The sequence below is a fragment of the Euprymna scolopes genome, chromosome 10 (assembly GCF_053919585.1).
Source record: "Euprymna scolopes isolate OS-2025 chromosome 10, ASM5391958v1, whole genome shotgun sequence".
Classification (NCBI taxonomy): domain Eukaryota; kingdom Metazoa; phylum Mollusca; class Cephalopoda; order Sepiida; family Sepiolidae; genus Euprymna; species Euprymna scolopes.
Window position 1 is genome coordinate 18,659,142 of NC_136491.1, and position 14,209 is coordinate 18,673,350.

At 32.5% G+C, this 14,209-nt stretch overlaps 1 protein-coding gene across 2 annotated transcripts in view; it reads left to right on the top strand.

Moving 5' to 3' along the window:
• Window positions 1-14,209, top strand: part of LOC145285831 (IQ domain-containing protein E-like) — a 101,958-nt gene that overhangs the window by 86,180 nt on the left and 1,569 nt on the right. Inside the window, exons 8-10 of one of the 2 annotated variants that reach the window (XM_080134266.1) lie at window positions 1,907-2,023; window positions 3,175-3,350; window positions 9,809-9,867. In XM_080134266.1, coding sequence (XP_079990392.1) covers window positions 1,907-2,023; window positions 3,175-3,350; window positions 9,809-9,867 — 352 coding nt within the window. The remainder of the gene's footprint in view (window positions 1-1,906; window positions 2,024-3,174; window positions 3,351-9,808; window positions 9,868-14,209) is intronic. The other variant, XR_013869078.1, reaches the window with a different exon arrangement.

The window sequence follows — 14,209 nt, forward strand, 5'->3', positions numbered from 1 at the left end:
CTATTATGCTTAATTCTATTTATGCATAGTTTCTACATTGTGCATAATTGCATAGAATTTAGGATGAAAATATTCTAGCATACTGATATATATATATATATATATATATATATATGTGATTTTTGTCGATGTGAGCAAAACGACTACCAAATTTCTCTCTGAATATTTGGTCTACAGATTTGAAACTTGATATATAAGGTATTTGGACTTTAGGAACACTTTCAATTTGGTTTTTAGCCGGTAAAAATAGCTGCTAAGGGGTTCCAATTGAAAAAAAATGTTTACTGTGGCTGGAGTAACTTTTTAAATCATTACTATATATATAATAGGTACAATATAATAATCAATAGAGAATTTGCTCTATAATAATAATAATAATAATAATAATAAATATGAAAATGCATAAATCAAAATATATTCAAGCATATTTTATGACTGGGTAATGCCGGGCAGTATGCTAGTATATATATAAACTTGTATATATATATATATATATATAACTTGTATCCGCTCTTGTAACTATAGAAATCATAAGGATATCACATATGGCAGCATATTTTGGATTTTAATAAAATTTAGAATCAGACAAAAAAATTGATAGAATAAAAACGTTTGAATTTTCAATTATTTTTTTTTAATTTGAAAATCATTTGAATCTAAGTTATGCATCAAATTGGTTCTCATCATGGCTAGCCTTCAACACATCGTTAATATTAAAAAATAATTGGATATTAATTTTCAAAGACAAAACATCTCTCCATTACGTTTATTTATTTATTTATTTTTTTTTTATTTCTTAAGGGGAACTTTTTTTTAATTCTTTGGTTTTTATTTAGAATTTGACCTATTAAAAAAACAAAACAAAAATACGGAAGAATTTTTATGATGTAAATTATGGAACTAAGATATATTCCAAAAATCATATAATTGATCAAGTATTGTTTTTGCTTTTTTTTTAATTAAGAAAATCAAATCTTATAACGAATTAGTTGGGATAGCCAGTAAGCACCATTTAAAAAAATTCTTTTTTAGGATGCATTAAAATTAAAGGGCGGACAATTCAATTTGACTATTGAGATTTATCTATTTTTCCAGAAGTAAGAGATCATCAAAGGCTACCAAAAATACTTAATTGCTAAAAATCCTAAAGTTTTATTTTCTTAAATAAAAAACTACTTGATCAATTTATGTGACTTTTGGAATATAACATGTTCGTCCTGTGACGAGTATGTACATTGAAAGATTTTTCTGTATTTTTTTGTTTTTTGAATAAGTGTAATTCTAAATATACACCTTTTTTTTAAGTTGTACTAATTGTTTCTTTTTTTAAGTTGTACTAATTGTTTCTATTTTTTTAAGTTGTACTAATTGTTTCTTTTTTTTAAGTTGTACTAATTGTTTCTTTTTTTTAAGTTGTACTAATTGTTTCTTTTTTTTAAGTTGTACTAATTGTTTCTTTTTTTAAGTTGTACTAATTGTTTCTTTTTAAAGTTGTACTAATTGTTTCTTTTTTAAGTTGTACTAATTGTTTCTTTTTTAAGTTGTACTAATTGTTTCTTTTTAAAGTTGTACTAATTGTTTCTTTTTAAAGTTGTACTAATTGTTTCTTTTTTAAGTTGTACTAATTGTTTCTTTTTTAAGTTGTACTAATTGTTTCTTTTTTAAGTTGTACTAATTGTTTCTTTTTTGAGTTGTACTAATTGTTTCTTTTTTGAGTTGTACTAATTGTTTCTTTTTTGAGTTGTACTAATTGTTTCTTTTTTTGAGTTGTACTAATTGTTTCTTTTTTTGAGTTGTACTAATTGTTTCTTTTTTGAGTTGTACTAATTGTTTCTTTTTAAAGTTGTACTAATTGTTTCTTTTTTTTAGTTGTACTAATTGTTTCTCTTTTCTCTATTCATTGCAGCAAACTTCAAAGTGATTTGAAGACAACAAAAATTGAAGAATTAAAAGTTCAAATGGAGACTTTCTACCAAGAGATTGTCCGGCTTCAAAATTGCAATGGTCAACTTCACACAAAAGGGTAAGTAACTCTTCAAAACGAACATATCATTTCCTTCTGTAGATTAGTTAATTGATTCACTGTATTTAGATTTTGGTTTCGATCTCAGAGTATTTTTTATACTTACAAGAAGTGAACTGTTTAGAAAAAACATAATACTCGCATGCACATGTCTCAGTTTCTTTCCGTTAAATATAATATATCTCTATAAATATAATATTAATGCATATTTTACGACTGGGCAATGCCGAGCTGCCTGCTACAGGGTTTTGGCATTAAGATACTTTTCCATACAAAAAAAACCTTAACTAAATATTCAAATCAGATAAAATTTGTGTCTCAAATAAGATCTTGCCACGAATAACCCACATACTTGATCAATTTATGTGACTTTTGGATTATAACTTTTACAAGGAATGGTGTACCTTCTCCAAGTGAGGTAATAACCTCAAGTAACAGCACACAGCTGGATACTCCGTGAGACTAGATGAATTTTTGTCCTGGAATTCAATAAAACCAATAGATCACAAGAAAAAATATGCTATAACTTATTTAAATGGTTAATTGGAAAATAAGGTTCTTAATTTCTTTATTAACTCCGTGTTTTAAAAGTAAGAGAATTTTAATAGAATATTCAAATATCTATGTATCTCATATATAGATCAAGTGTTATCTCATATATAGATCAAGTGTTAGCCTCAGGAAGGGAGGTCCCTTGATTCTGAGAACTTCGACTGAAGTAAAATGAAACAAAAGAATGAAATGAATCAATTTGATGAGGTACAATTTTTGAGATGAGGATTGATAATTTGAATCATTCTGACTACTGTTCTCATCACAAATGTTATTTTCATGTTTTGTAATTACTGACTTTCTTCAAGTGTATCTTGTCCAAATTTTAGTTAAAGTTAAGAATCTGTATGGGATTTTGAACAGAACCTTTCATTTAATCCATGGGAATAGCATGTTCTTATTCTCTCAGATATGACCAGGTAGAAGTCTTAAATTTTGAACTGTCTTCTTAGCATTATCCACACTGAGAAGAGTTTCACTTTGAACTGAATTTTATTTAGTATTTTATCCATTACGCCATAGATGAGAAAAGTAGTCTAATAATCCGAGTAATCTGAACGAATTGAACTTATTTGACTTTTTTTTTTGTGAAAATCCAGATCTGCCAAATTGAAATACGGGCCGAACAAAGTGAAAACCTTGAGCGAAACAATTTTACATCTGAACGAAAATGTTCAACAACTACAAATTGAAAATCATTCATTGAAAAAAGATTTAGAACAGGCTTTAGACAAAATTGAACTCAACAAGAATGAAGAAATGGATTTTTTTGACGGTAAAAGAAAATCTCATTTTGTCTCATTTTTTTTATTTTATGTTGGTCAACATTTGTTTAATGATTATTGCATATGACATTAATCTATCTATATATCTATAAAAGTGTGTGTGTGTGTGTGTGTGTGTGTGTGTGTGTGTGTCTGTCTGTGTACATTTCCCTACACAATAACTGTCAATTTTTAGTCTACAGAGTCGAAATTTGTATGGAGATTTGGGAAAATCTTTGTAATCCATTTTCGGCCAGAAATTTGGCTGTTAAGGGGTCAAAGTTCAACAATTTGACTTTTGAGAACTCTATCAAACTCCTTCGCCAATTTTGGGTATAAACACTTGAAATTTTAGATATAGGTTCCTTGGATATGGATCTAACTTAATAACTTGATTTGAGCCCAAAACAAATGTTACGGGGGGGGGGGGGGGTCATAATAGGGGTCAAAGTTTTAAAAAAATTTGACCTCTGTGGTCTCTACCAAATTACTCAGACCATTTCTGATCTAAACATTTGAAATTTTACATAAAGGGTATTCATAGATAGGGCAAACTTTTTAATCGGTTTGGGTTGAAAATTTGAGCTACCAATATATAAATGTATGTATGTATGTTTGCATGTCTGCCTAAAACTTCCGACAGAGGGGACGGATTTTTACAAGATCAGTATCGTTCGGACGACAAATATTGAAAAATTGGCCAAAAACATTAATTTCTTTACCCTCAACTGGGAACTTTCCTACAGGGATGGGTCACCTTTTTTCGCTGATAATTTCATAAGTAATCACCTCTTTTTGATTGTCTAGCCTTAATTTAAACCTACGTCACTTCTGTTTTGGCGGTGGTCGTAACAGCAAAGACGTCACTTTTTTTCCCCATTCTTTTCCTCCTTCGTGGTACGGGTTCGAGCTTACCTTCCTACTCCCACTTTTTTTTTTTTTTTTTTTTTTTTTGCTAGCACACCTTCAAACACCCGGGCAATGCCGGGCACCCATGCTAGTTATCATATAGATTAAAGGACAAGCCTTAGACCACAGGCTTATTGTCACCTGACGATGTCTTTTTAGAGTGAAACAGAAGATTTATTGAAGCGACTCATAGTAACTTTGTTTAGCTTAATTGAATAAAATAATATATCAGGTGTCCAAGAAGTCACTGAAAAATAAAGAGACAAATTTAAAAGAAAGCCCTTCAGTGACTTTTTGGACATATATTAGTCTGATGATTTCCCATAGGAATGAAACAAACGTTTCTGTTTAATGTACTTCCCATAAATATATTTTCAGACAACCACTAACTCTACTCATATATTGAGCACTCTTGATGTAAATACTGAATATATATCTATATTAATGTATCACAAAAGTGAGTACACCCCTCACATTCCTTCAAATATTGAAGTATATCTCTTCATGGGACAACACTGTAAAAAGTTTTTAACACAATGAAAAGTAGTCTATCTGCAGCATATAAGAGAGTTAATTTATTTTTCCCTCAAAATAACTCAAAATATAGCCATTAAAAGCTAAATCCCTGGCAACAAAAGTGAGTACACACCTTACAAAAAGTTGTCAATATTAACATACAACATGTCAACGCTCAATATTTTGTGTGGCCACCATCATTATCCAAAACTGCCTTTACTCTCCTGGGCATAGAGTTTACCAGAGCTTCACATTTAGCCACTGGAATGCTCTTCCACTCTTCAATTACGATGTTGTGGAGCTGGCGGATATTTGAGACTTTGTGCACCGCCAACTTCTGTTTGAGGATGCCCCAAAGATGTTCTATTGGGTTCAAGTCTGGAGATATGCTTGGCCAGTCCATCACCTTTACCCTCAGCCTCTTCAGTAAAGCAGTGGTTGTCTTGGATGTGTGTTTTGGGTCATTGTCATGCTGGAACACTGCTCTGCGACCCAGTTTCTGGTGGGAAGGGATCATGCCATGCTGCAGTATTTGACAGTACATGTTGGAGTTCATGTTTCCCCTCAATGAAATGTGAACTCTCCAATACCTGCAACACTCATGCAGCATCAGACCATGACATTCCCACCACCATGCTTGACTGTAGGCATGACACACTTATTTTTGTACTCCTCAGATTGGTGTGCATGGTTGTCACCCCAGGAGGAAGCCTCTTTGGAAGGCTATACACAAGAAAGCCCGCGAACAGTTTGCTGAAGACAAGTCAACAAAGATTACTGGAACCATGTCCTATGGTCTGATGAGATGAAATTTAATTTGTTTGGTTCTAATGGCTACATGTGAGGGGTAAACTCCATGTTTGGTTCTGATGGCTACATGTGAAGTTCTGGTAAACTCCATGCCCATATATGCTGCTGATAATACTTTTTATTGTGCCAAGAAATCATTTTTTCAGTGTTGTCCCATGAAGAGATATACTTAAATATTTGAAGAAATGTTAGAGGTTGTACTCACTTTTGTGATACACTGTGTATACACAGTCTTTTGTATTTCGGCTGGCATGTTGTATATAATGGCGCCCAGTAGTCGTTATTCAGCCATATTCTTCTCAAGCGCTTTCTATCGGTGCATCCGATCGTTGTCAGGAGCGATTGTCGTTATCTGTTACTTTATCTTTATTGAGGCTTTGTGTTTATGGTTAGTTCTATTTTTTTGTTTGTTTGTTTGTTATTGGTTATAAAAGGTGGGAGTAGGATGGGTAGGGGCGAATTATTTTTTTATTTACTTATTTTATATTTTATATATTGTGTATATTTGTCCCAATATTAAATGAGATCTGGTTAACAAGGGGCTGTAGTTTTAAATTAGTATAACTTCTAATAATTTTAGTCTTCATGTTCAATTGTTAAGGTATCAAATTTTAGTATTTTTAGTTAAGATATTTTTAATGTCAGACGATTGTAGGTTTTTATCATTCACCCCTACCCATTGTGCACCCCACCTTTATAATCCCCGCCAAAAATAAAAAATAACTATAAATACACCAAGCCTCAATAAAGAAAATGACAACAACAATCGCTCCTGACGACGATCGGATGCACCGATAGAAAGTGCTTGAGAAGAATATAACCGAACCACAACTTTTGGGCGCCATTATATACAAACAGCGGTTGAAATAAAAAGATTGCTCAGTGAATTTTAAAATTATCCAACAAAATCGGAAAAAGAACTGTGTTCAATCAAATGTGCTTGCTTGAATGAATGAATGAATATATATATATATATATATATATATATATATATATTCAATCAAATGTGCTTGAATATATACAAGAATAAAAAAGCATTGGAAATGCAAAAGGATATAGGGATGGTATGCCAAAAAGTATACAAACAAGATAGCTATGAATGGCTAGGCACATGGAAATAGAATTGCATCCAAAGTATAGCCCTATAGCTTTTCTCCAATCTTCGTTCCGTGCCATCATTACAGTTGTAAAAAGCTATAGGGCTATACTTTGGATGCAATTCTATTTCCATGTGCCTAGCCTTTCATAGCTATCTTGTTTGTATACTTTTTGGCATACCATCCCTATATCCTTTTGCATTTCCAATGCTTTTTTATTCTTGTTAATTAGTATTTTTACTTACAGTCTTATTTTTAAACTTACATTCATGATAGTATTGTCTTTTTTAGGAGGCGGCTCATTGCCGCCTCCATTAGTAGCAGGTCGCTTCCTGCTGGGTTTTAGGTCTTTGGGCCTTAGGAGTTGCCTCTTGGTCCTCCATCGGTTCTATATTACATAGAGAGTGCTACCGCCTCTCTGATAAAACAGTTAGAGTATTATAAAGTTCTAAAATGTTCATACCTTCACTATTAAATTTCTCTTGACTTTCTTGCAGTTTCTTTTGCGGTTAATTTAACTTATTTCTTTTGGCGTTTGATGAGTTCTTAGAAGAACTGGTCTGATCTACTTTTCTTAGCGAGCGAAGAGATTCAGCTGCATTTAACAATGGTTGCTATAGTGTATTTTTGCGCATGCGTGAGAATTTCAAGTTTCCTCCTTATTTTTCAATAGTTTGACAGTAGTCATGTGTCTTTCTGCCAAGAGCGACAGACGCCAGTGTTAGCCGTGATCGTCTAGAGGTTAGGACCCCACGTTGTGGCCGTGCTAACTTAGGTTCGAATCCTGGTCACAGCATTGACATTTTGTACATATTTTACAGTCCAAAATCTGAAGAATTATTTGTTTTTATAACCTTGTTTTTTGACGTCGTACTTGCTGATAGGTTACTCTTATAACAATTTTGATCAACTGAGATAAAGATTTCGTGGTTTCATTAACGCTGGTGGGTTACTGTTTAAAGAAAAAACCTTAACGTTCACCTCAAATATTCAGCGTCCAAGAAATATAGGCCACTGGCAAACTGGAACGTCTGTGAGCTTCCGGTGTATTATTTGGAGCTGTCCCTTTTGAGAGAAGTTCCGTGTTCGAAGTGGTCTGTCTACATTGGGTATATAGTGTTTAAAACTTGTTATTACACGTAATCTTATTTAATTATGGAGTTAGCTAAAAAGCGATGGGTCACTGCCCTTCTCCGTGTAAAGAGCAGTCGATTGATGCTTGAACTGTTGTCAGAGACCGTTCGTACACCGAGATACATCGTCTCAAAAGAAAGAACAATTGGCCATTTTTGTACCCTTTTTTTTTGCTCTCTTTTGATATTTTAACCGACGTTCTGACACTCGCTGGATTCGTAAGACACTTCTCTGTAAGAATATGTGCTTTTTGAAACTTATAAGTTGATTTTAGTTGAGATTTGGATAGTTTTGTTTTGTAGGCGTATATAGGCGTGTACGGGCCATCCCTATATAGAGAGTGCTACCGCCTCTGATATATATATATATTCAATCAAATGTGCTTGAATATATATATATATATATATATATATATTCAAGCACATTTGATTGAATATATATATATATATATTCAAGCACATTTGATTGAATATATATATATATATATTCAATCAAATGTGCTTGAATATATATATATATATATATATTCAATCAAATGTGCTTGAATATATATATATATATTCAATCAAATGTGCTTGAATATATATATATATATTCAATCAAATGTGCTTGAATATATATATATATATATTCAATCAAATGTGCTTGAATATATATATATTCAATCAAATGTGCTTGAATATATATATATTCAATCAAATGTGCTTGAATATATATATATATATATATATATATATATATATATATATATATATTCAATCAAATGTGCTTGAATATATATATATATATATATATATATATTCAATCAAATGTGCTTGAATATATATATATATGCCTATACATAAAATAATAAAGGCAACAACTATTTTCCACTCTATAATAAATACCAATGTGCATTTATTTGTATATAAATAAATATATTTACTTCATCCCATTATGCAAGTAAAACCCATGTTTTTTCTTTTTAATATTGTCATGTATCAGATTGAGAGAGGGTGAGGATCATGATCTCATCACATCCGTATCAAATTATTACTTGTATATCTCGCATTGCCCGGGCATATTTTTACTTTCACTTTTTTTTAAGTATGCCATTTGTATTTTTTTTTTAAACTTATTTTTTAGTAACATTTTAAAAGTTAAATTTATTTATTAAAATATCGTTTGCTTATCAAATTATTTGTTGAACCAACTTGTTATAAAATTCCAACTAATTTTGTTAAGGTATAAATGTTTTAACTTCAATAAAATGATTGGGTGTAAATAACTTTGAAAACTTGTTTGTTGTCATTTACGGCATATCAACCCTTTTCAGGTGATTTAATAGCAAATTAAGTTGGAGACATAAATCTCTAAAGATATATATATATATTTTTGTACATAGATAAACTGCTTTTCACGTTTCTGAATTTTTTGAAACGAGGAATGGTTATTTGTATTATTTGGATTCATCGGACTACTGTTCTCGTCCCGAGTGTCATTTTCATAATGTTTTGGTCGATTGTAACCTCCGACCTTCACGTGTATCTTGTAGAAGGTTTCTCTCAGGAATGTGGATGGAATTCCACATGGAACCCTTTATTTACTTCACGGGGTAGCATGCAAGGATTGTGATACAATCGTTAGAATACTTGGAAAAATTCAATTATAAAGTGATATTCTCCTGAAGGTTAAAGATTCAGTCCTCAGTGCAGGCAAATGAAAAAAATACAATTGCAAATTTTTTTATGGCCTCTATCCATCATGGCTGACAGAAAAAGAGCATGCTATTCCTCTAAAGTAAATAAAGGGTCCCATTTGAAATTGTGTGCAAATTCTTGAGTTTGAGAAAATACACGTGAAGAAGGTCTGAGGTTACATCGACTGAAACGTTGTGAAAATGACACTCAAGATGAGAAGAGTAGTCCAAATAATATGAAAAGATCCATTGTTTTTAAAAAAAGTTATGTTTCTTGCAATTTGCTTTCATTTTTTATGAAGACTTGTTTTCGGTGTTATTGTAGAGGATTATGAAGATATGACACGAAAAGAATTGTTGAACGTCATCAGTGAACTTCAAAAGGTAAGAAGATGAAGTATTTTAGGAGTAAAAAAATCACTTTTTTAATAAATGTTGGCAGTTGCTTTGTTTTTTTTTTTTCTGTTTGGAAAATCGATAACATAACTTTTGTTTTAAGTGTGCCTATTTTGAAGGAATGGGGATCCAGGGAGGAATAAAAATATTTTAACACTTATCACTAGCCTGGGTGCCCGGCGTTGCTCAGGTGTTTGGAGGTGTGTGTTGAGCAACAAAAAAAAAAACGTGGTAGTAGGCAGGCAGGCTCGAATTTGTACCACGAAGGAGGAAAAAACGTAATGCGTAGGCTACTGTGCCCATCGCCAAACCGAAAGTGACGTGGGTTTAAATTAAGGCTAGACAATCAAAAAGAGGTGATTACTTATGAAAGTATCGGTGGAAAAAGTGACCCATCCCTGTAGGAAAGTGCCCAGTTGAGGGTGAAGAGATTAATGTTTTTGGCCAATTTTTCAATATTTGTCGTCCGAAGGGTCGAGCTTCGAAACGATACTGATCTTGTAAAAATCTGTTGCCTCTGTTGAAAGTTTTAGGCAGACATATTTAAACAGACAGGTGAGATTTATACTATAGATTAACAATTGAAATAAATAATTAAATTGCTAAAATAGGAAATATCAAAACTTTAATTTTTAATTAAGGCTGTGAACTCCTATTTTGTTAAGTTAGTAGGCCAAAATATCCCTATTCTAAAAGTATTCTTAGTCAGAATAAGTATTTGCAGAAAAAATACTAAATGAACTATATTCAATAACACAAGGATATAAAAATTTAAAAAATAAGCTACTCCAAATCAAGTATCACTATGTCAGACATATTGCTATTTTGGTGTGCCTTTGAAAATCTAACAAGATATTAAAGACACCACTTTAAAAAGAACAGACACTCATATTGTTGGTCATTTCCATTTGGTAATAACTTGCGTACAACTGTTTCAGCCTAATGTTGGCATACAGGTATATAATATGTCTCTGTGTGTGTTTGTGTACATTTGCCTACCAAATAACTGTCAATTTTCAGTCTAGAGACTCAAGATTTGACATAAGGATTACTGAGATTTGGGAAAATCTTTTTAATCGGTTTTCTGCCAGAAATTTGGCTGTTAAGGGGTCAAAGTTCAACGGTTTGACCTTTGAAAACTCTACCAAACTCCTCCACCAATTTTGGGTTTAAACACTTGAAATTTTAAATGTAGGTTACTTGGACATGGATCTAACTTTATAATTTGATTTGAGCCCCCCAAAAAATAGATGTTAAGGGGTTCAAAATTGGGGTCAAAGTAAAAAAAAAAAAATTGACCTGTGCGGTCTCTGCCAAATTACTCAGCCAATTTTTGGTCTAAACATTTGAAATTTTACCTAAAATGGTATTCAGAGATAGGGCAAGCTTTTTAATCGGTTTGGATCGAAAATTTGAGCTGCCAAGGGATGAAAGTTAAAAATTTTTTACCTTTGCGGTGTCTAGCAAACTACTCAGCCAATTTTGGGTCTAAACATTTGAAATTTATAAATAATGGGTATTCAGGCATGCGGCAAGCATTTTAATCAGTTTTGGGGCGAAAATTTGGCTGCCAAGAGGTCAAAGTTGAAAGAGTTGACCTTTGAAGATTCTACCAAATTCCTCAGCCAATTTTGGGTCTAAACACTTAAAATTTTAGATGTAGGTAACTTGGAGATGGGTAAAACTTTGTATTTTGATTTGAGACCAAAATAATAAATTTTAACGAGTCAAAATTGGGGTCAAAGTTAAATAAAATTGACCTCTGCGGTCTCTATGAAATTACTCAGACAAATTTTGGTCTAAACATTTGAAATCTTACATAAAGTGTATTCACACGTAGGGCAAGTTATGAACAGTACATAGGGTCTGAGCAAAGCGGGGTTGAAATGCTAGTAATAATATAATACTTGTATGCCAACATTGGGTCAAAACTGCTGTACATAATTTGTTATCAATAAAAGCCTAACAATATGAGCGTCTGTTCTTTGTAAAGTGGTGTCTAAGATATTTATAGCTTTAGTATTGCACTATCGAGCTATATGAGAACTGTTATTTACTTAAATGTAAATAACATCCTAAGCAGTAGAAAGATTTTATTTATTTATATAATATATATATATATATATATATATATATATATATATACACACACACGTACAGCTTTCTATAAAAACACACACACACACATATATATATATATATATATATATATATATATATATATATATATATATATATATAAAAGGCAAAATATGTGTGACCATTTCGTGTATGTCTCACAAAGGCTTTTCTCGCACATGCTCCCGGGGGGGGGTACTATTGCTTAGAACTGTTTATATAGGCCGTAGATAATAAGATGTAGGATTTGAGAATGCATGTAGCGTCTAGATTTATTTATGTCGATTTTTACAAAATTATTGCTATTTTGGCTTCTCGCGTGTTGATTGGACTTTTTAGTATAAATAAAGTGAAACTAAATTCAAACCGGCATTGCGCCGGGAAAAACGTCCAGAAGCAATCAGCTTTGATCAATCTTGTATATCAGACAATTGCTATTCAATCTGGACAATTGGGAGCTGCTTTCCCCTCCCCACATCTGTTGGGGGAAAAAAACAGTCAAATTTGGGTAAACAAACCCAAACGCTGCGTGACTTCTATTTGACCTTCTTAATTAGGTCGAATGGAAGCAGCAGAGTTAACTTTTATTGCGCACCCCTGCTTTTATAGTTGAATAAATAAATTCAAACCTGTGTATATTGTATGTCGCGGTGGCCTAATGGTTAATGTTGCCTGTTTTTTTTTTCGCACATTAATTTCCAACTCAAGGGTACAGGTTCAATTCTCATACTCACCTACCAAAACATTTTTTATTATTATTTAAAACCCCCCCCCGCCCCGGAGTTTTGATTTACCTCAAGACACCCAGGCATCACCAGGTACCCCCCCGCTAGTATATATAAAAGCGAAAATGTATGTATGTTTGTATGTCTGCTAAAAACTTTGGACAGACAGAACAAAAATTCACAAACTCGGTATCATATTGAAGCTCCATCCTTCGCACGAAAAATTGGCCAAAAACGTTAATTTTTTAACCCCGAAATCGACAATTTGCGACGGGGGGGGGGGGGGGGTAACAAAAACGATCCTCTCGTGACGAGGACTGGTTCTACACATGCGTCAGATGACGTCATGACCTGATTTACTTTAAATAGTTGAAGAACTGACTAAATTTGATGTACGTCGCATTAGCTCAGTTGGTTAGCGCGTTGGTTCGTAATCTAAATGTTTTGGGTTCGAATCGTGGTGTGAGATGTCTTTTTTTTTCGATTTTTTTTTAAATTTAAATATTGAACCAGTGTTATTTAAGCCAGTTTTCACATAACGTTCGTTTTTTTTTTTTTTTTTTTTTTTTTTTTACTTCGCCGGGTAGCCACAGATTTTTAAAATTTTAATATCGAAACAGGCTTATTTAAGTCATTTTTCACATTTTTTTTGGTTTTAACATTCGTTTTTCTTTTTTTACATTAACATCGTTCGTTTGCCTTATGTTAGTTTTTTTTTTTTTTTCCATGTTTTGATTATTCAGAACCTATTATTCGCTCCTGAGAGATTGATGTAGACACAACATGGAACTATTACAATCCCAATTTCTATTAGACGACATTCTTAATTCAGATCACTGGATCTTGGAATCAACTTGCAAATGAGGTAATAAATGCACTAACAGTGCAGCAATTCAAGGTGAATTTGGACAAGTGCCTGGAAACTTTTTTTTTTTAATTCACATTCACCCCTAACAAGGCATACCGCCACTTGAATGTAAGAGACTACTATTTGGACCATCCCTAGGAAAGATTGGTTTATGTTACATTCAAACTTCTGCATATCAGTACAGTCAGGGAAGCAGGTAGGGAATTCCAAAGTCTAGCTGTTCGAGGGAAGAAACTTTTAGAGTAGAACGCTTTCTGGCATTTAGGGGCCTCAGTGAGGGGGGTGATATTTTGTTGCTTAGATTTGTCAGAGATATGTACATCAAGGGGGCACAAGTGAAACGAGTTCATCAGAGCACATTTTTAATTTTTGGAAAACGGGCACAGATGCAATATTACAGCGGTGGAACAGCGGTTGGAGCTTAGTTGACAAAGTGGAACTGATTAGATTGAAAACTCTTTTTGGACGCTGTCACCCTTTCTCTACATGACAATCGAAGTACGCTTGTTTTATATGTTCCCAAATTGATTGAATTAAATAAGATTTTGGAGAGAAAGATGTATATTAAATTCCAAGCTTTAAGACAAATTTATTTAAAAGTATTTTATAAAGATTTTTT